This window comes from Acomys russatus, chromosome 12 (genome assembly GCF_903995435.1).
Source record: "Acomys russatus chromosome 12, mAcoRus1.1, whole genome shotgun sequence".
Classification (NCBI taxonomy): domain Eukaryota; kingdom Metazoa; phylum Chordata; class Mammalia; order Rodentia; family Muridae; genus Acomys; species Acomys russatus.
In genome coordinates this window covers 59383697-59405947 of record NC_067148.1, presented here as the reverse complement: position 1 = coordinate 59405947, position 22251 = coordinate 59383697, and the positions used below count along the sequence as shown (strand labels likewise).

The following is a 22251-nucleotide window of genomic DNA, read 5'->3' as shown; positions in this document are numbered from 1 at the left end:
GGCTGGGTGTATCATGGTGGCACATGACTTTACTCCCAGCAGTAGGGACCAGAGGTAAGCGAATCTGTACGTTCAAGGCTAGTCTGGGTACCTCTTTGACTTCAAGGATAGCCTGGTCTACACAATGCAGTTCCAGACCAGCCGGAGCTGCATAGACCCTATCTCAAACAAACAAACAAACAAATTTAGAGAACTCTAAAATTTGAAACACTCGGTCTTAAACATTTTGATCAAATGATAACCTATAGAAGAAAAGGGCAAATTTATAAGAAGGTAAAAGAGATGCTCACAGGCTTTTAGATCCCGGCCACTAACAGAAGAGAGAAAATACCATTTTTCCTCTCCTACAAAAAGGATGGAGTATGCCAGTGTTGGCATAGGTTCAGTCTTACCCAGAGATAGCCTGTAAATGATGCTACTTTTCTTTTTCTTCTTCTTTTTTTTTTTTTTTTTCTTAAGACTAAGTAATATCAACCCTGTGTTTTCCCATTGTACTTTTCTTCACTAGGCCAACACACAGAGTATAAGTGTACGAGGCATTCGATTTACGCCAGGTCCTCCTGGACATAAGGATCTTTGTTTTACTTGGCGTGAGTTTTCTGACTTTATTCGTGTGCACCTTGTTTCTGGACCTCCAGCCAAGCTGCTGCTCATCGACTGGCCAGAGCTAAAGGAGGTATGCAGCTGCGTGTCTTGATTAGAAGATTTGATAGCACAGGCTCATTGCTGTCAGAACCTTGGTGGACTAGAAAAGATAGATTTTGTTTTTTAGAAGAAACAATAGTTATAACTAATAATAACAAAACAGGATGGCCCTTAATACTTTTAATTGTTCACTTTGTCCTAGTTTGCTGAAATTATGAATGTGATAATTTAGACATCTAAAATTGTTGCAGACATGTGTAAAAATTAGAGTAATAAAACTAATGTTGTAAGATACCCATCTCATCAGTCAGAACTGAGTTTTGCTAATTTTGTTTCATTGTTCTCTTACAGTAATATAAAAACTTAATTGCTGGCTTTTTGTTTTTTTCTTTGAAGATTAGCCTGTTTGTATGCGTGAGTCAGTAAGTGTGGATGAGTGGATGAGCACTGGCATGCATACATGTCAAGGTGTGCACACAGGCGCTAAAAGATGTCACATTGGATTTCTTCTAATGTCCCTCAGCCTAGTCCTCTCAGCTAGTGTATCTCCCTGAATCTGGGACTGGTCTTGGCTAAGCTGGAAGCCAGCAAGTTCCAGGTTCATCTTGCTTCCGCCTTCCTCAGAGCTGAGTCGTAGGCGTGTGTTCCACATCCAGCATCCTTCATGAGTGCTGGAATTTGAACTCTGACCTCATGATGTAGCAAGTTAATCCATGTCTCCAGCCTCGGGGAAGTTTTTATAAAGCATAGTTGAGACATCAGATCATCGCACCAATACAAACGTACTATGAAAATACTGAAGTCTTTGTGGGGTTTTGTTGTTGTTGTTGTTGTTGCTTTTGTTTGTTTTTTGGTTTGGTTTGGTTTTGGGTTTTTGAGACAGCGTTTCTCTGTGTAGCCTTGGTTGTCCTGGACTTGCTTTGTAGAGCAGGCTGGCCTCGAACTCACAGTGATCCACCTGCCTCTGCCTTCTGAGTGCTGGGATTAAAGTCGTGTGCCACCACGCCCAGCTTTACTGAAGCCTTAAGTACCAATTTTGCAAACATCTAGCAAGTCTTGCCTCTGTTGATTTTTCATTTAGTGATAATTTTAGAATCCAATAAATTCAGGCTAGTGACATGGCGGTACATATCTTTAATCTCCGAATGTACAGTTAGAGATAGGGGAATTTCTGAGTTTAAAGCCAGTCTGATCTACACAGAATCTAGCTTTTGTTTTGTTTTGTTTTGTTGTTTTTTTGACTCAAACATTTTGTTGAGAAATAAAAAAATTGTCCAAATTTAAGATGTGTAAATGGACTTAATGATAATTATGTGTTGTCTCACGTGCTTATATTTTGATAACATTTTTAAAATACAGCTTTTGTTTTGTTTTGTTTTGTTTTAGAATTTCCTATACAAGCACATTGCATTTTAATCACATTTATTCCCCTCACTCTACCCCTTCACTCAGGGCTTCTCAACTTGGGTCGCATATCAGATATTCTGCTTATCAAATAGTTACATTACAATTCATAACAGCAATTATGAAGTAGCAACAAAAATTATTTCCTGGTTGGGGGTCAGCACAGCATGTAGCACTGTATTACAGGGTTGCAGCATTGGGAAGGTAGAGAGCCACTGCAGCCTAACGTCCTCTTTCACAGAATAGCTGCCAGGTTCAGTTTCTGCTTCCTGTGTACTCTCGTATTTGAAGCCACCACTGCGGTGTGCTTGACCTACCAGGGGCTTCATCCTTCAAGAAAACTTACTTTACCTCACTCAGAAGCTAGCAGCAGTCAGCAGCTCCTCCCGCAATCGTGGAGGCTCAGGAGCCCCTCTGTTCTCCATACTGAAATATTGATTGATTGACTTGGTCTTTGCAGCTTACACAGACATCCACAGCTGTTTGAGTTCGTGACTATAGCAGTCCTGTCAAGTCCAGAGGACACTGTTCCACCTACGTCTTTCCCAGTTTCTAGCTGTTACTGTCTTCCTGTCCTCATGTCCATGATGGTTCCTGAGCCTTGGTGGGCAGGGAGTGTGTAATGTAGACGTCAGCATTTATGAGTGAACACTCCTCAGACACTTACTCTGTGCACTCAACCCTTTGTGGGTGGCTGCACTGATGAATGGTGTGGAGGTGGGAGTGGAGAAGCCAGTTTGATACTGAATCTGGCTAGCAGAGTCTAGCAGAGTAAGAGAGTAGTTTTACCTCTGGCCATGAGCTCAGGGTTCTTTTCTTTCTTCCTCTTTCTTTTCTCCTCTTCTTCCTCTTCCTCCTCCTCATCATCATTGTCCTCTTCCTCCTCCTCCTTTGTATAACTACTTGACATTATAGTTTTATAAAAGGAACAAAACCATTTAAAAAGAGAGCCATGGTAAAATGCTGCAATGTCTAGGGGTTTTGAATTAATGTTATAATAGCAAGAACAAGCATAAGATTTGAAACAGTGAATTAGATGGTAAACATTAAACATCTCCCAATCCTATCCCAACGACAGTACATACTGTATTAGAGATGTTAGCTGTGCAAGAAATAATACCACACACACTCTGAAACTTGGGTTCTTGTCCATCAGGGCCTTCTAGTCTCCCTGTCTTTCTGAGCCTCCCCCTTTTCTATAATATATTTCTGTATAAGTACATTTAGTTTGACAAAGTTTTCTTTTCTACTATTGGAAAGTTGTGTTTGATGTTTAGAGAATTTTAAAGAGAGGCTAATGGAAAAGGATCTGAGGTCAAAGACAGACTGAGCTGCGTTGTGAAACCCTGTCTTTAAAAAAAAAGTCCAGGGGCTCACGTGACCATTAGGTGTACGGGCATGGGCATGAGTTTGAGTAGTCTTGGAGGCCAGAGGTCAGATCCCCTGGAGCCAGAGGTAAGGGCTGCATGGGCGCAAAGAACAGACGTGGATCTTCTGAAGGAGAGCATCAGAGCTCCAAGACACAATTATCTGTAGTCTTGATTTTTGTGTACTATGTGGGGTTGGGGAGTACCAGTGTGCACACATAACAAGTGTGGGGGAAGGCAGACAGCCTTGGTTCTTGGCCAAGTCTACAGACATTGGTTGGTCCCATTGCATCCATCCCACTACCATAGCAGCAGGCCCACCTCTCCATGGCAGCTGTTACTGCAATCAGTAGCATTCACAGTTGAGTAAGGTTGTTGAGGGCTTTTCTCCCCAGCAGCCTGCACTGCACTGTCTGGTACTGTGAAAACCAAGCAGCGGCGGTGGCGGCAGCAGCAGCAGGGTGGAAGCTTCCTGCTTGCTTTCTCCATGTCTAGTGATTTGAGGGCTTACCAAGATCCACGGCAGTAACCTGTGTTATTTTTGAGGGTTTCCTGAACACCCCTGATCAACAAATGAGGGAAGATGGTGAAGACATTTTAAAATTGACTTACCCAACTGTGTGTGGCAGCATATTCCTGCTATCCTAGTACTCGGGAGTTAAAAACCATAGGATACCAAGTCTGAGCCATAAAATACTATGGAGCTAGGGCTTATATCTAAGAACTGAAGATGGCTAAACATGGTTGTGGTGTTTACTATTAATCCCAGCACTTGGGACATATCAACATTTGAATCTCTACAGTTCCAAGCCAACCAAAGCTGTGTAGCTATGCCCCGTCTTAACAATAAAAAGAAAGAAGCACAATCCACTGTACTATTACAGTTTTCAAGAACAGATCACACTATTACCTGAAGAATATACAAAAATCTCTTTACTTAGTAGAATTCTACTATTAAACTGTTCATATTCTCGTGTAAGAAGGCTGTAACTTTTTAGTGATAACTTTCGGAGATAAGGTCTCACTCTATAGCAGGCTGGCTTCTAATTCACAACAATCTTGCATCTGCGCCTTCCGAGTACCAGGGTTGCCAATGTGAGCCACAATGTCAAATTTCACTTTTCAGTCAGGGTTAGTTAGCATAGCCATGTGCTGGTGTAAGTGAAGGGTTAGCATAGCCATGTGCTGGTGTAAGGAGCCTGAGGAACAGCTAAGAGGAGCTTACACCCGTGCTCTAGGCTGATAGTACCATATTTTATTTATGAGAAAAACAAATTAGTTATAATAATTTGTTTTAAAAAATAGATGGTTTCTTTTTTCTTCTGTCTATAATAATGCATTGAATAGGGGCTTCCAGGAAAAGGTAGTGCACTTGTTTTTATTTGGGAGTACATTACATAAATTAATACATTTTTAAATACCTCTTGGTGCCAAATAAAGAATTTAATGATATATTCTTAAAAAAAAAAAAAACACTAATGTACTTTTGAGGTAGAACAAAAGTTCCTATGATTAGGTAGAATGTAAACAGTAGTGGCAGCTTACGAAAAATTATTGTAAGATTTATTTGTAAATACTATAAGTTCTCACCAGAAACTTTGAAGTGAAACATGGGCCTAAATTACTTAGTGCTTATCATTGTTTTTAGGTAAATGGGACTGGAAAAGTAATCTTACTATCTCCTCATCCTAGAGGTTCCTAACTTAGTTGTTGCTCACTCTTGGGTCCCTTCCTATGGAACTAAAAGGTCACCTGGTGTGGTAATGAGGAAAAAAGTGTTATTATGTTCTTAGTTGGGGTTTCTATTGCTATGAAGAAATACCATGACCCTGATAAAGGAAAGCATTTAATTGGGGCTGGCTTACAGTTTCAGAGGTTTAGTCCATTGTCATCATGGCAGGGGAGCATGGCAGCATGCAGGCAGACTTGATGCTGGAGAGGCAGTTACAGGAAGAGCGGGTGACAGGAAGAGAGAAAAGCTGTGCTCAGACAGGAAGAGAGAGGCACTGGGCTCAGACAGGAAGGGAGAGGCACTGAGTTTAGAGTGAGCTATTCTGAAACCTCGAAGCCCACCCTCATGACAAACTCCTCGAACAGGGCCATATTTTTAGTCCTATTAGGTAGTGCTACCCCTGGTCACCCATGAGCCTGTGGGTGTTCTCACGCACAGCACCCCTGATGTGCATGCGCTGTTCGTCTCATAAGTGAGGAACTGAGATACCAGCCTGCTGCAGCATGAAAGGACACAAAACAACAGCTGATGTTGGGATTTGGCATTTTCAACTGTTTTCCTGAAAAACTTACTACTAAACTGTAAAGTCCTGTTTTACTGAAAAAGACCCTTTAGACGCAGCTAGGGTGGTCCTGGAATTTGTGAGCACCATCTGCACCAACATTTAGGAGGCATGGCAAGCTGAGACTGGGGTGCTGCACTCACACTCACGTTTAGGAGGTTTGTTAGACTGCATTGTGAGACTCTTACACCAACAGCAGAGTGGACAGGGTGTGAAAGTCTCAGCAGTGTAGAAATCCACACTGTGTCATCTTTGGTGATGATTGTCTGTAGCCCAGAGAACCAAGCATTGTATGGGCCATTGTTGAGATTCTCAGGGTTTGCATATCTTATCCATAACAAAGCACTAATTTTTCTTCCATTGTTGGCAGTCTGCATCCTAGTTTGATAACCAGTTAAAACAGGAGGGTAGAGAAACTAAAGGAAGCATGGATAAGTGTGAGATAGTCAACTTCCTTTTTTTTTTACTCTTTTATTTGTCTCCTTTTAAAATTTTGCATGAGATTGATGCTTTATGAGGTATTTTGCTTAACAGTGTGCCCTTTGAACATATCCCATATTAATGCATCACTACAGGGACCTCGCAAGCTCCCATATTTGCTAGAAAGAAAGCAAGCATTTGAATTTACAGCATGGATTATTAGTACCAATTTTATTCAGGGGCTAAATGTTATTGCTAAATGCCATTGTGTAAAAAGCTTGAAAATTGGCAGAAATGTTAAACTATAGATTGGTACTAGAAGCAAGTAATGTCAAGTGCTGTTTTTCTTTTTAATAGGTTATTAATCTTTAGTATAACGTGGTCATTTGTGGTAACCTGGCATCCTAGAGTTCATTCATTGATAAAAGAAGCATAAATATAGCAAACTACTATACAAGTAATTATATTGTTTGGTACATACTTATTTGTGTTTATTAAAGCATTTGTGTCTGTTTCAGTCTATTCCAGTGATTAATGGAAGGCAGTTACAGAACCCTCTCGTCATTCAACTCTGTGATCAGTGGGATAATCCTGCACTAGTTCCAAATGTGAAAATAAGTCTCATAAAAGCTAGCAGTTTAAAGGTAAGTTCCAAGGCTAGAGAGGTGGCTCAGTGGCTAAGAGCAGTTGCTGTTCTTGCAGAGGACATAGGTTTGGTGTTACAGTATTTTGTATCCGTTCGGCCTACAAAGCAAATAACTGACACAGGGAGACTGAAACGTACTTTAAAGCTGCCAGCACTTAGCCGGGCAGAGTCTGAACTGATTCTAATCTATTCGTGAACTAAACAAACTACTCTAACCCTTATAACATACATATATTCCAAGCACTTGCCACTGTGACCTCTGGACTGCTCCTCACCAAGTCCCCATCTCCAACCCTCAGACTTTTTCCTCCCCTCCAGGAAGTCCTGCCTTCCACTTCCTGTCCTTCTGCCCAGCTGATTGGCTGAACAGCACTTTATTGATGGTTGATACATTCACTCAGCATTCCTACACAGTTCGGTTTAGTATCCACATGGCAACTTAAAACCAGTTGCCAGTAACGCCAGTTCCAGGGGATTCTGTGTCCCTTTCTGGCCTCCACAGGCACGCAAGTAGAGTATAGACATACATGCAAACAAAGCACTCATACACATAAGACAAAAATAAATTAGGCCTTAAGAAAAATTGTGTGTTTTAAGACAGTGTAGCTCAGAAGCAGGAACGTGCTTCCTAGCATAAACAGAGATCTGTGTCTGATCTCTAGCACCTTCTTCCTCTTGGGCTTCCTAAAGATCAGCACTTTACCCCATGATAGGATCAGTTGTCACATTTTATTCTCTTTCAAAAAAAGTATAATCTTATGTAATCTTTATTATTGTTTAATATAAATCAAAGTCTTTGTATATGATAAAGTGAAGTTTTTAGAGTATTAGGATGGTTTGTCTCATCTTACAAAGAACTGCCTGAACTTGGGCACAGCTGTTAGACCTGGGAAGGATGGGTTCAGACAGCCTAAAGTATCACTCCTCAGTGTTTTATAAACGCAATAGAATAGTTGATACTGCACAGAACTGACAGAGCTCTTGAATTTAATTAATTCAGACAGAATCCCACCACACATTTTCCAGGATTTATTTTAAAAGCTGATGGAGGAAATTAAAGTACCAAAATTCTTATGTGATATTCATGGTTTATGTCCCTAGTAAAGTCATGAAAACCAAGATTTTTAGGGCTATCAAAGAAGACTATGATATCACCCCTATAAAAAGTAATATAAGACATCTCTGAGTTAGGATGAAGACTTTGGGAGCAATGGGGAAGACAGAGAAAAGCCTGGTAGATGAGACAGGCTCTGTAGAGGACAGGCTTTCCCATCACTTTTCCTTCCCATTCATGGCCTCACTGTAGCCTGTGCCTAGCTGTCGTGTTCCCGTAAGCAGGTTGAGAGTTAGAATTTAGGAGAGTCTCAACTTCTGCTGCTGCAGCTATAAAGTCTCTTTTCTTCTGAGTATTTGTTTCTAAGAAAATTAAATGGTGATTATCTCCACCTTCAGAATATGGCTACGGTTCTAGATTCTAGAGAAGCACGCGTTAAAACCTCAAGATTCTTAATCACTACTAGGAAAAGTGGCCACTGACCATCCCATCTAAACATTGGCCATTACTGTGAAGGCAGTGATGCCGCAGAGATTAGAAAGCACACTTGAGTCTTTAAAAAAACACAACGTGCCTGAGTAATGACAAAAAAGGCAAAAAGAAAGACTAAAGGTATTTTGTGATACCCGCACTTGGGTATATCTGTGTATATACTTATTTACCCGATACTCCCCAGTTATAAGCAGGCTTCATTTGACATTTAGCTGATACCAATACAATTAATGTAGAATTCTGCAACTTGAGAACTTTTTGAATGATTTTTTGGAGCTGTGATTACATGTTTTTTGTCTAATTTTTTTATAGTTATATGACGTATAATTTAAGAACATTTTAGAAACGTGGTAATAGAAAAGACTTTGATAGATTTCTAGAATTTTCTAACTGGCCTTCTAATTTTGTTTTATTTGTAGCTAATGCCTTCAAACCAACAGTATAAAACAGATGATCAGGGCAGAGCTAATTTGGGGGTGTTCACTGTTTTTGCTCCAAGGTAAGAAATGAAAGTTTTACAGTATTGGTGTTACAGAGGTTGGATTTTCTTATTAATCTCTGAATTTAATATTATAATAACTGGGGTCTGGAGAGATGGCTCAGAGGTTAAGAGCACTGGCTGGTCTTTCAGAGGTCCTGAGTTTAATTCCCAGCAACCACGTGGTAGCTCTCAACCATCTATAGTCAGATCTGGTGCCCTCTTCTGACGTGCAGGCAGAACACTGTATACATAATAAATAAATCTTTTAAAAAAGATTATATTAGCTATGCTTCAATGTAGTGTTAGACAAGAATGTTCATTCAGAGTAGGACTAATAATAATAATAATAATAATAATAATAATAATAATAATAATAATAATAGTAGTCTCTAAAAACATTAAGCTTTAAGTGATAACCAATGTAATTTGAACCTCACCCCAATTTTTTTTCCGTTGTTGTTAGGGGAGAACACACACTGCAGGTTAAAGGGGTCTATAATAAGAGCAGCATTGAAGGGCCTGCAATTAAGTTAATGATTCTTCCAGACCCTGAGAAACCCATCCGTCTCAATGTTAAATATGACAGAGATGCCTCTTTTATAGCTGGGGATGTATTCACTGGTAAGTACTGGAGACTATTAAAGTAAATCTTTGGTGGTAATTTCTTTTATAGTAATACTAATGGGACAAATTATGTTTGACGTTCAGCATGATTTTTAAAAATGTTGATAAAGAAAATACATCAGACTAAGCAATTTCTCTCCTCCTCCTGTTGTTCTGTAGTCCTTTAATTTAAAGAAGGACTGCAAGTTCATATATAAACTGATAGGTTAAGGTAATCACTTTCAACGGGAGCCAAAGACTGGTGCAACACTTTGGAAGCTAAGGCGGAAGGATTGCAGCAAAGCTAGGGCCAGCCTTGGCTACAGAGTGAGACTATGTCTTACAGAAATGAAAACAAAACAAACAGTAAAACTAAGTGGTAACTATCATGTGGCTCTGCTGTGTTATATATACTGTGTTATATACACTGTGTTATATATTATATATACTGTGTTATATGCACTGTGTTATATGCACTGTGTTATATACACTGTGTTATATGCACTGTGTTATATATACTGTGTTATATGCACTGTGTTATATATACTGTGTTATATACACTGTGTTATATATGCTGTGTTATATGCACTGTGTTATATACACTGTGTTATATACACTGTGTTATATGCACTGTGTTATATACGCTGTGTTATATATACTGTGTTATATGCACTGTGTTATATACACTGTGTATATACGCTGTGTATATGCACTGTGTTATATACGCTGTGTTATATATACTGTGTTATATGCACTGTGTTATATACACTGTGTTATATACGCTGTGTTATATATGCTGTGTTATATGCGCTGTGTTATATACGCTGTGTTATATGCACTGTGTTATATACGCTGTGTTATATATGCTGTGTTATATGCGCTGTGTTATATACGCTGTGTTATATATGCTGTGTTATATGCGCTGTGTTATATACGCTGTGTTATATATACTGTGTTATATGCACTGTGTTATATACACTGTGTTATATACGCTGTGTTATATGCACTGTGTTATATACGCTGTGTTATATATACTGTGTTATATACGCTGTGTTATATATACTGTGTTATATGCACTGTGTTATATACACTGTGTTATATACGCTGTGTTATATATGCTGTGTTATATGCGCTGTGTTATATACGCTGTGTATAGGCACTGTGTTTATATACGCTGTGTTATATATGCTGTGTTATATGCGCTGTGTTATATACGCTGTGTTATATAGCTGTGTTATATGCGCTGTTTATATACGCTGTGTTATATGCACTGTGTTATATACACTGTGTTATATACGCTGTGTTATATGCACTGTGTTATATACGCTGTGTTATATATACTGTGTTATATGCACTGTGTTATATACACTGTGTTATATACGCTGTGTTATATATGCTGTGTTATATGCGCTGTGTTATATACGCTGTGTTATAGGCACTGTGTTATATACGCTGTGTTATATATGCTGTGTTATATGCGCTGTGTTATATACGCTGTGTTATATATGCTGTGTTATATGCGCTGTGTTATATACGCTGTGTTATATGCACTGTGTTATATACACTGTGTTATATATGCTGTGTTATATATACTGTGTTATATGCACTGTGTTATATACGCTGTGTTATATACGCTGTGTTATATGCACTGTGTTATATACACTGTGTTATATATGCTGTGTTATATACACTGTGTTATATACACTGTGTTATATACGCTGTGTTATATACACTGTGTTATATATACTGTGTTATATACACTGTGTTATTTATATACGCTGTGTTATATATACTGTGTTATATACACTGTGTTATATATGCTGTGTTATATACACTGTGTTATATACGCTGTGTTATATGCACTGTGTTATATACACTGTGTTATATATGCTGTGTTATATATGCTGTGTTATATGCACTGTGTTATATATACTGTGTTATATACACTGTGTTATATACACTGTGTTATATACGCTGTGTTATATGCACTGTGTTATATACGCTGTGTTATATACGCTGTGTTATATACGCTGTGTTATATACGCTGTGTTATATATGCTGTGTTATATATACTGTGTTATATGCGCTGTGTTATATGCACTGTGTTATATACGCTGTGTTATATATACTGTGTTATATACGCTGTGTTATATGCACTGTGTTATATACGCTGTGTTATATACGCTGTGTTATATATGCTGTGTTATATGCGCTGTGTTATATACGCTGTGTTATATGCACTGTGTTATATACGCTGTGTTATATATGCTGTGTTATATATGCTGTGTTATATACGCTGTGTTATATACGCTGTGTTATATATGCTGTGTTATATACGCTGTGTTATATACGCTGTGTTATATGCACTGTGTTATATACACTGTGTTATATACGCTGTGTTATATACGCTGTGTTATATATACTGTGTTATATACACTGTGTTATATACGCTGTGTTATATATACTGTGTTATATACGCTGTGTTATATATACTGTGTTATATACACTGTGTTATATATGCTGTGTTATATGCACTGTGTTATATACGCTGTGTTATATACACTGTGTTATATATACTGTGTTATATACACTGTGTTATATATACTGTGTTATATACGCTGTGTTATATATACTGTGTTATATACGCTGTGTTATATACGCTGTGTTATATGCACTGTGTTATATACACTGTGTTATATATGCTGTGTTATATACACTGTGTTATATATGCTGTGTTATATGCACTGTGTTATATACGCTGTGTTATATGCACTGTGTTATATACGCTGTGTTATATACACTGTGTTATATATGCTGTGTTATATATACTGTGTTATATACACTGTGTTATATACACTGTGTTATATATACTGTGTTATATACACTGTGTTATATATACTGTGTTATATACACTGTGTTATATATGCTGTGTTATATATGCTGTGTTATATATGCTGTGTTATATACGCTGTGTTATATGCACTGTGTTATATACACTGTGTTATATATGCTGTGTTATATATACTGTGTTATATGCACTGTGTTATATACGCTGTGTTATATATACTGTTATATATACTGTGATTTTATTATCTCAACACCATTGGAGCCAGGACCATTTAGCCTAAATTGGGGAGATACAAATTACGTAAGGTTCTATTAAAGTCTTTGAAAACGACCATCCAATAATTAACTGCTCACTTGGATTCTTTGGTTTAGTCGTGAACATTGCAGCTTTCAGTAAATACTGACGAATGTAGGCGATGACTCAGCAATCATATACTCTGGCTATTGCTGTCAGTAGGAAATTAGTATGTCCTTTTTTTTTTTTTTTTTTTTTTAATAATTTATTTATTTTTATTGTATGTGCATTGGTGTTTTGCCTGTGTGAGGGCATCAGATCTTAGAGTTACAGACAGTTGCGAGCTGCCATGTGGGTGCTGGGAGTTGAACCCTGGGCCCTTTGGAAGAACAGTCAGTGCTCTTAACCGCTGAGCCATCTCTCCAGCCCAGTATGTCCTTTATTTGAGTAATTTTCTACAAACCTTGTTCCTTGAAGAGATGATCGCCTATGTGTACTTCTATGCAAAGAAGGAAGCATACCAAAAGGTTAGGGTTAAAATCGCTGAAACAGTTTACTAACTGTTACTAATTAAAATACACATATCCATAGGTTTTATACTTTATAAATTTTGTGTTAAATCTGAGAGAAATAAAAACCTTTTTCTTTGATTTTAAAAAGTGTAACAGGTACAAAATGTTGCATATAGCTAGTAAATATGATGGGGAGTGTCACATACGATGGGGAGTGTCACACATGATGCTTTAGCTGCTTTACATCGTTAGGACATAAAAGAACATTTTTGTTCCAGGAGTGTGCGTGGCATGTAGTATTGTGACCAGTTGGGCTAGTTCTTAGGGACTAAGCACAGGCAGTCATGCCATTCCAGTTTTGCATGGTAGATTTAACTTACATCATGGAAAACTGAAGCTACAACAAGGGCATATATTAGTGAGGATGAATGTCTTAGATTTATCTAGGAGAACTTGATGTTCAGACTCAGCCCTAGAAGTGGCCTGCTGTGATTGAGTTACCTAGGATCCTTGCTGGAGGTTACTGGTTAAGTAATAGTCTCATTACTTTTTGTTTCATGTCTTTGAATTGTCTTACTTTCTTTACCAGAATATTATTATTAGATAAGTAAGTAAATTTTATGTTTACATGACAGATTTTATGGTTAGTGTGATTTCTGAAGGTGGTAATGTCATCAAAAATATTAACCCAACACGCATTTCCATGAAATTGTGGAAGCTGTCCAGTGGCGGGACCCAGCCACCAGCAAATGTGAGTAATGGCAAGCACTCAGGTGGAAAGCAGTGTGATTTATGTACCATCAAGGCATGGTACATGCCTTTATCCAGCGCTCTGGGGCAGATCTGTGTGATTTTTGAGTCCAGCCCTGTCTGCATAGGTTTTCAGAGCAGCCGGTATATATAAAGAGACTCTTTCTCAAAAACAGAAAAGAAAAAAGAAGTGATGAAAAAGAAGATAATTTAAATATTGTTCATTTAATATATCAGAAGTTACCATCTCAACATGCCATCAGTATTTTAAAAATTGGCACTGTGTATTCTTTGTCTATTTAATTTGTGTGTGTGCATATGTTATAAGTATGTGCTACATGTGTGTGCGTGTACAGATGCCTACTTCCATGTACACCCATGCTTGCACATGCATATGCTGGAGGAGGATGTCAGGTGTCTACCTTTGTTGCTCTGGTGTTTCGTTATTCCCCTGAGATAGGAAAGCTCACCAACCAAAGCTCCCTCACTGGGCGAGCCTCCCAGCAAGATCTCAGATTCCTCCAGTCTCCACCCCACCAGTGCTGGGGCCACTGATAGGAAACCCATGCCCAATTTCTATGTTTGCTCTAGGGTTTCAACTTAGGTCCTCATGCTTTCACAGCAAGCTCTCTTATGCACTGAGGTGTGTCCCTAGCCTGATGTTTTCAAAATCATCAATAAGGAGAATGTTTCTAACTGTATATTTCAGCTCAGAAAACCACCTGTCAAGTGCTCAACAGTTACTTGCAGCCATTGGTTCTCATATAGTACAATATGAGGTAAATCTCAAAGTGGAAACCAAATCCGAAAACTTTTCAGAGCACCTAATTTAATAATCCACTTCAGTGTTGATCATTCATTTAAATAATCTGTTTAAAAGCTAGCTTACTTAACAGCCTAGAAGTTAACCAGCTGGGCAATCTGGATCTTTACTAATTTAGGTCCAGGGTTACTAGTAAATATGTAAATCCAGATGCAGTCTGTACATTCATTCGCATGTGCTCATTTTCATCCTGAATATACTCTTTTAACATTTGTTTTCTTCCTCTTCTGTTCCCCTTTCTAGGCAGAAACATTTAGTTGTAATAAAATAAAAGATCATGACAAGGAAGATGGCTGCTTCTGTTTCAGGTACCAGCGAAATAATTTCATAGTTTTCCATATGCTCAGGTTAGAGTGATTCGAGTTAGTAATGTTTGCAGTCTTTCCCTTTAAAAAGTAGTCTATGGTCAAGAAGAAAACATTGACTTTATTTCTTACCATTTTTGTTGAGAAGCTGTTTTGAGAAAAGCATGTTTGCTTTGTTGTTGTTGCTTTGTTTTCTTTTTTATTAAGTATTGCTCCATATTGCTCCGTAAACGTGGTTATGATGTATTAATATTAGAACCTAGAAAATATATTGAAAGAATTTGTTTATGGTATCACTCTATTTATTTCTTTCAGTGTGTGCTGTATGAGCGCGCACATGCGTGCACGTATGCGCGCGTGTGCAGCTGCTCGTGGACGCCAGAGTTGGGCATCAGGTGGTCTCCTCTATTGCACTCCACCGTTTTTATTTTTGAGACAGTATCTTTGTAGATCTGGCTTAGTGGCCATAAATCTGTTAGTCTGCTTCTATAGTGCAAAGCTTTTGTTTTTTTCTTCAGTTATGGCATACAGTTTTGCTGATGTGATAGTCTGGAATGGTAGCTGTACTCTTTCAGAATCGTTTCTGTTGAGTTGAGTTATCAGCTGTCGTTGTGACCGGCCTGCCTTTTCCCTGCAGCTCTCAGTGCCCTTTATTGTATGCACTGTTGGTTATAATATAAGAGGCCTTTGCTTTATGGTCTTGTATATTTGGTTTTTTTGCATATCTCTTTTGCTAGACTTGGAAATATATCTTCTTTGACATTTTTTTCGAGACACTATTTTTTTTTTTTTTAAAATCTGTGCCTTCAACATAGAATTTTCCTCTGAAGTTTATCACTCATAAATTTGGTCTTTTCATACTATTCCGAAGCTCTGATGTGTTCTGTGCATACGTTTCTGCTCTAACTTACTGATGTTTACCTGTGTGATCCAGCTCCTCCATCCTCCTTGTCTTCAAGTCCTGAGACTCTGCCCTATACATGAACAGCCTATTGATGGCTTTTCATCGGGCTTTTCATTTGATATCATGAGGTTTTCATTATTGTTTTTAAATTATCTGTATTACCTGTAGGCCCGGCTAGTGATCAATTAAGACACAGACACTTGTTGTATTTTAAAATAGCCTTAGTTAGCCTGCGGCAGGGCAAACATTAATCCTCTAAACTACTTCCCATGGCGAACTTCCTGTGCCTTCTGTTTCTACCATTTCTATCAAGCTACTTCCCATCTATAATTCCCCATCCACGCCAGCCACGTGCTTCTCCTCCATCTAACCCATGGCGGCCTTCTCTTCCTCCATCTTTCTCGTGGTGGTCTCTTCTTCCCAGGATTTCTGTCTCTCTCTCTCTCTCTCTCTCTCTCTCTCTCTCTCTCTCTCTCTCTCTCTCTCTCTCTCTCTCTCTCTCTCTTTCTCCCCCCCCCCCCCACCTTAGCTGCCAGGTGGGATGGCTTTTTATTAATCAAAAGGTGGGTCACAGATATGGCCAGCAATAATTAGCATCAAAATACATTAGACCATTCCCCCAACAATTCCCCTTTTTTTTGTCTAAATAAAAGGTTATTTCTTTTATATACAGTAAGTACAATTACGAAAAATTATAAAAACCAATCGGTAAGACTTACATACATAATGTGTAATCAAAAGATAGTTGGCAACCTTGAAGAGATGTTATCTGTTTTATCTTTGTGAGTCTAAAGTTTTGAATTACTAAAGTTTTGAGCTATTAAAGCTTATATCTGTCAACATAAAAGTATCTACATTTAAAAGTATCTTCTTACCTCTTCAACAGCTAAGTTTAATTTTAAAAACTAACTGGTCTTCAACCCCATCAGAGACTTGAGAAGGAATAAATTTAATTACCTGAGTAAACAGGAAGTTCAGGTTAGCAGCTTCCAAAATGAAAAAATGACAGAGACAGTCACACAAAACTCTATGTAACATTGGAGCATCTTCTTCAGCCTTCTGCCCAGTATATCTGACAGACATATTTGTGAAGCCGGAGCCATTGAGGACCTGTTTACCTTGTCTTGGCAGAGTCTGGCTGTCAGCTCTGCCTGCCTGCATCCAAACTTGTCCATTTTAGGCAGAATTCTGTCTGTGGGAGAAACGAGGACATTTTTGTCCAGCGACTGTTTTGCCACACTCAAACATCTCCACAAGGAGGTTCTTCGATATTCATCGTGTGTGTGTGTGTGTGTGTGTGTGTGTGTGTGTGTGTGTGTGTGTGTGTTAGACGAGGTACTGCCAGGAGTTAACCTGTCTTATTGTCACACAATCTTTAAAATAATAAAAACATTCTTAACTGCCATATTCTGTTGGTCTCTGAGGTTTTTTAAAGTCCTTATCTACTTAGAGAATCATATGTGTGAAACCTAGCGTGCACATCCTTATACCTGACATGCTATGAATTAATTGATCAGCAATAGACTTGTATTACTTAATTATCCTAAACAGCTTACAGTGATACCACCAGAGCATTGGAAGTAAACCACATATTAATTGAGTTGTAGGTATACAATACCTCAGAGTAGAACTATAATGTGTGAAGAATAATATTAAATTTTAATGTATCAAAATTAAACCTACTTTGTATCAATATACAAAATTCCATATCAATAATTAACTTTATTTGTGAGTAACAATTAAGGCCTTAAATTAAGGAGTAGATTTAATAATCTACTTTTTGTCTTATAGTCCCTATATATCTCTACACTATTGGGGCCACTTACTGTCTTTTAAATTACCAGTATTATCAGTATACCCGGCTATCGAACAGTCAAGACACAGACGCTTGTTATATTTTAAAATACCCATAGGTAGCCTGGGGCAGGGCGGGCATTAATCCTCTAAACTACTTCCCATAGTGGGGCAGGTATACTTGCCCCAATCCCATGCCATCTGCTTCTAATGATTTCTGTCAAGCTACCTCCCGTCCATAATCCCAAATACTTGCTAATTATCACCATCTGGGCCCAATTCTCCATCCATGCCAACCATGTGATTCTCTTTTATCTAACCCATGGTGGCCTTCTTCTCCTTCCTCACCCCACCCCTCTCTGTAACCTTAGCCACACCTCTAGCTCAGGTGGGATGGCTTTGTATTAATCTCAGAGGCAGCCAGCAGCAGTAATTAGCATCAAAATACATTAGCCCCTCCCCCAACATTTCATACCCAGCACCGTTTCAGAGTGCTATGAATTCTGTCTTTAGGTCCTGAGTTGAGTTCCTTGTTTCACTCAGCTGTTTGTGCCCTTCTGGAGTATACTCAAGGCCTCTTTGAGATGTTTGAACATCGTTATAATTATTCTTTGACTCCTTTTTCTGGAATGTCATCTACGTCATTAGAACCCCTTAATATGGAATCGGTCATTTTAGAGGGTGCATGTTGTGTTGGGGTTTTGTGTGTTACTTTTGTTTCTTCATTGAGACTTGCACATGTAAAGTTGGTTGAGTTTTTATTCTTTTATTCAAGTCACCTTTCTGTTTTTCAGTGGAGGTTGGTCCAGCTTTCTTTTCTTGGTGGGAATCTGTGGTTTCTCTCCCTCCTGGTCTTGTCCTTTGTATTAGTTTGTTCAGAAAGTGGGGGAGACTGTTGACTCTGTGGGTCAGTCAGATCAGCCTGTGTTTTCTTTGTGTACTGCCTTGCGCTCTCCACTGCTGCACTGTGAGGGTCTGGGGTGCCTTGAGGGGCAGCGCCCAGCTTGTCCACACCCTTGCTTGCAGCATGGTGCCCCTGCCTCTCCCAACCTTGCTCCACTGTTTGGCTTCTGATTAGCACACCCTCCACTATTTGATGTGACCAAACTTTTCCTCACCTTGGGTTCCTGGGCACTCAACCACTGCCTAACACCTGGAGCCTCACAGGCCTCCAAGTACCCAAGTCCTCATGCCCTTGCTTTCTCTCCTGTCTTCTACTGCCAAAGTCCTGTTCACTGCAGCTGGACCCATGTTGCAGCTGGTGCACTTAGTGCCCGAAGCCCCTCAAGCTTGTCTGCCGGAATTGTTGTCTCACCTCCTGGACTGTCATCTGTGCCTGTGGATGCTTGTGCTGGGCCCACAGAACTGGCTCTTTTTGTTTGTTTGGTTGGTTGGTTGGTTGGCTGGTTGGCTGGTTTGGGTTTTTGTTTGTTTGTTTGTTTTTGTTTTGGGTTTTGTTTTGTTTTTTGTTTTTTGTTTTTTTTGGTTTTTCGAGACATGGTTTCTCTGTGTAGCCTTGGCTGTCCTGGACTCGCTTTGTAGACCAGGCTGGCCTTGAACTCACAGCGATCCACCTGCTTCTGCCTCCCAAGTGCTGGGATTAAATGCGTGCGCCACCACACCTGGCTCATTCTTTTAACTATATCTTTTATAATGTCATGTAAGTGTTGGTTTGAGGTTTTGTTTGTTTTTTGTTGGTGCTTATTGGGGATAGCTGTAATCGTCCTCTGATTCAAATGTTTCGACTACATGTAACCAGTACACTTAATCTTATATCTACTGTGTTACTGGTTTGTTTGTTTGTTTGTTTTTAATTTTCAATATGGTCTTTTTTTCTTTAGATTATTTTGTGTGTATTTATGTGCATCACATATGCACCTGGTTCCTGTGAGTCAGGAGAAAACACCACGCTCCCTAGAACTGGAGTCATAGATGGCTGTGAGCCACCGTGTGGCTGCTGGCAACTGACAGACCCTTTGCAGGAACAAAAGCTACTAACTGCTGGGGCATCTTGATCCTGCGTTGTGTTTTTAGATTTGCGGAGTTGATTCTCTACTTCCACCTTTTCCTGGGGTTCTGGCATTGAACTCTGGCAAGCACCTACTGAGCCATCTCACTTTTCTTGCTTTATTTCACTTTGATCTATTGTCTGTAATTGTCATTCTATGGTAAATTGGTAAGTTAGAAAGCCTGACTTACGGTGTTTTGATCCCAGCATCCTGGGATGCAGAGACCAGCAGATCTTTTTGAGTTCTAGGCCTGCCAGGACTATGTAGAAAAACCCTGCCTGAGATAAGAAACAGAAACTCATTACTGTGAATTGGAAGTTACGGCTTCTTGTTCTTTGTTCTTTTCTGAGTGGCTCCCTTCAGGTTAAGCATGTGTCCTATTCTGATGTGTAATAATATTTGTGTTTTCTGTCTTCTTGAGAAATTCTAATTTTCTTCTTCCAGTTTACATTCCTTTTTGTTGTGCATTTAAGGCACTGTTACTATTAAATTGTATGCCAGAAATGGTCATTTATACTTATCTTACTTTTCTATTAATCTTTATAGTTTTGTATTAAAATTTTTTTAAAGATTTATTTGATTTAATTATTTATTCATTACATATACAGTGTTCTCCCTGCCTATGCACCTGTGCACCAGAAGAGGGCACCAGATCGCATTATAGATGGTTGTGAGCCACCACGTGGTCGCTGGGAATTGAACTTGGGACCTTTGGAAGAGCAGCTAGTGCTCTTAACCTCTGAGCCATCTCTCCAGCCCCTATAGTTTTACATGATAAATATATAAAAATGATTTGTCAATTAAAAAAAGTGTAGCACCATGAATGTTTGGTTTCGTTCTTTGAGACAGCTTCTCATTATGTAGCTCAGGCTAGCCTGAAACTATGTAGACTGAGCTGGCCTCATACTCAGAGCAAATTTCCTGTTTTAACCTTTCCAATGCTAAGACCACAAGTATAAGCCATTGTGCCCTGGTGTTTTCTGTTAATCTTGGGCTCAACACTTTCACAGTAGAAAGTTCTGATGAGATTTCTAGTGGTGATCAATTATCTTGTTGTCTTTAATTATATATGGTTGTACTTACCTTCATACTTGAAGGACACGTTAGTAACTAGTTTCTTTGCTGGCAGTTTATTAGAGTACCAAAGAGCCTGTGTGGCCCGTGTTTTCCTCACCTTTTGGTCCTCCTGCCTCAGCCCAGGCCCAGCTTTCTTGGTATTCTTCTTTTATCTGCCTGCCATTCTTTCCACTCTTCTAATGCTTGGTTTTGTTTTTCATTTTTGTGTTTGTTTAGTTTGGGTTGTTTTTGTTTTTTCAAAGACAAGGTTTCTCTATGTATCAGCCCTAGCTGTCTTGCAGCTGCCAGGCTGGCCTCAGAGTCACAGAGATCTGCCCACTCCTGCCTCCCGAGTGTTGGGATTTAAGGCGTGCGCCACTGTGTCTGATACTTTAAGGTATTTTCAGTTAGCTGGTTCTCTATTTGGTAGAACTTAATTTGTTGTTAAGACTGTCTTGAGTTAACAATTTCTGAGCAGCATTTTTAGTCCTAGTCCTTGTATTTCATTATTCAAGGCTTATTATTTGAAAGGTCTCTTTGTTTTGTTCAAGTTAGGCTCAAATTTCTTGATTCAAATATGATTCTCCCTTTTCCACCCCCTAAGTTACTGGGGCTAGTCTGCTCACATTTCATCTTTGGGGTGTGTCTGTGGGTGAGGGGTGTTGCTGTAGCCCAGTCTGTCCTCCAACTCTTGGTTTTCCTTGCTTCAGTCTCTGGCAGGCTAGAATTACAGGCGTGTGTCACCTCTCAGTGTATCAGACTGAGTAGCTAAGGTCTGTTTAGAGTTCCCATGGGTTCCTAGGATGTCTCGTTTCTGTTCATTTTCAGTCTAGTTCCTTTGCTTCTTCATGTACTTGACTATTTTTATTTTTATTATTGTTGTCATTTTAACCTTTGGACATTAGTATATGTGGAGATGATTATTGAGAATAGCAGCCCTTGCCTAGAGAAGCTTACATTTGCCTCTCCTGTAAATAAAGGTAGTTCTGAGCTGGAGCGAGCTTGCCTTGGGAGTCCACCCGCCTCAGGCTTCCTGTGTTCTAGAACTGGTCTCCAGGGACCGTGGTCATGAGAGTGAGACTTAACCCTCAGCTCCCATCCTACTTTATTATACCTTTTAGCTGTTAGCTCCTAAGCAATTATTTAGCATAAGTGTTTTAGGAAAAGGTTGTTTTTTGTTTCCATGTGGGAGATCAGCTGTTTAATTTTTACTGTAACTTTCATGTTTTTATTATGGTTGAGTATGGTTCAAATGGACTGAGTGTATCTCTTAATAGGCACTGAATTTCTTATTGATAATTAAATCACAATAAACAGCTTGACTACATAAAGTCAGACATTAAGAAAAATACCTGAGGGTCTCTGTGAGTTCGAGGCCAACCTGGTTGAAGGTTAGTAAGGTGGGACATGAGTTTGGTTCCCAGCACCCAGCCACATGTAACACCAGGTCAGAGTACCAGGTGATCTGCCGCCTTGTATATATACAAACAAGAAGGCAAAAAACGGGGTGGAGAGATGGCTCAGTGGTTAAGAGCACTGTCTGCTCTTCTAGAGGTCCTGAGTTCAATTCCCAGCAACCACATAGTGGCTCACAGCCATCTGTAATGTGA

General features: G+C 39.1%; 1 protein-coding gene across 1 annotated transcript in view; it reads left to right on the top strand.

Moving 5' to 3' along the window:
- Window positions 1-22251, top strand: part of Smchd1 (structural maintenance of chromosomes flexible hinge domain containing 1) — a 120670-nt gene that overhangs the window by 72056 nt on the left and 26363 nt on the right. Inside the window, exons 29-34 of the mRNA XM_051153692.1 lie at window positions 509-676; window positions 6649-6774; window positions 8742-8821; window positions 9267-9424; window positions 13636-13751; window positions 14817-14881. Coding sequence (XP_051009649.1) covers window positions 509-676; window positions 6649-6774; window positions 8742-8821; window positions 9267-9424; window positions 13636-13751; window positions 14817-14881 — 713 coding nt within the window. The remainder of the gene's footprint in view (window positions 1-508; window positions 677-6648; window positions 6775-8741; window positions 8822-9266; window positions 9425-13635; window positions 13752-14816; window positions 14882-22251) is intronic.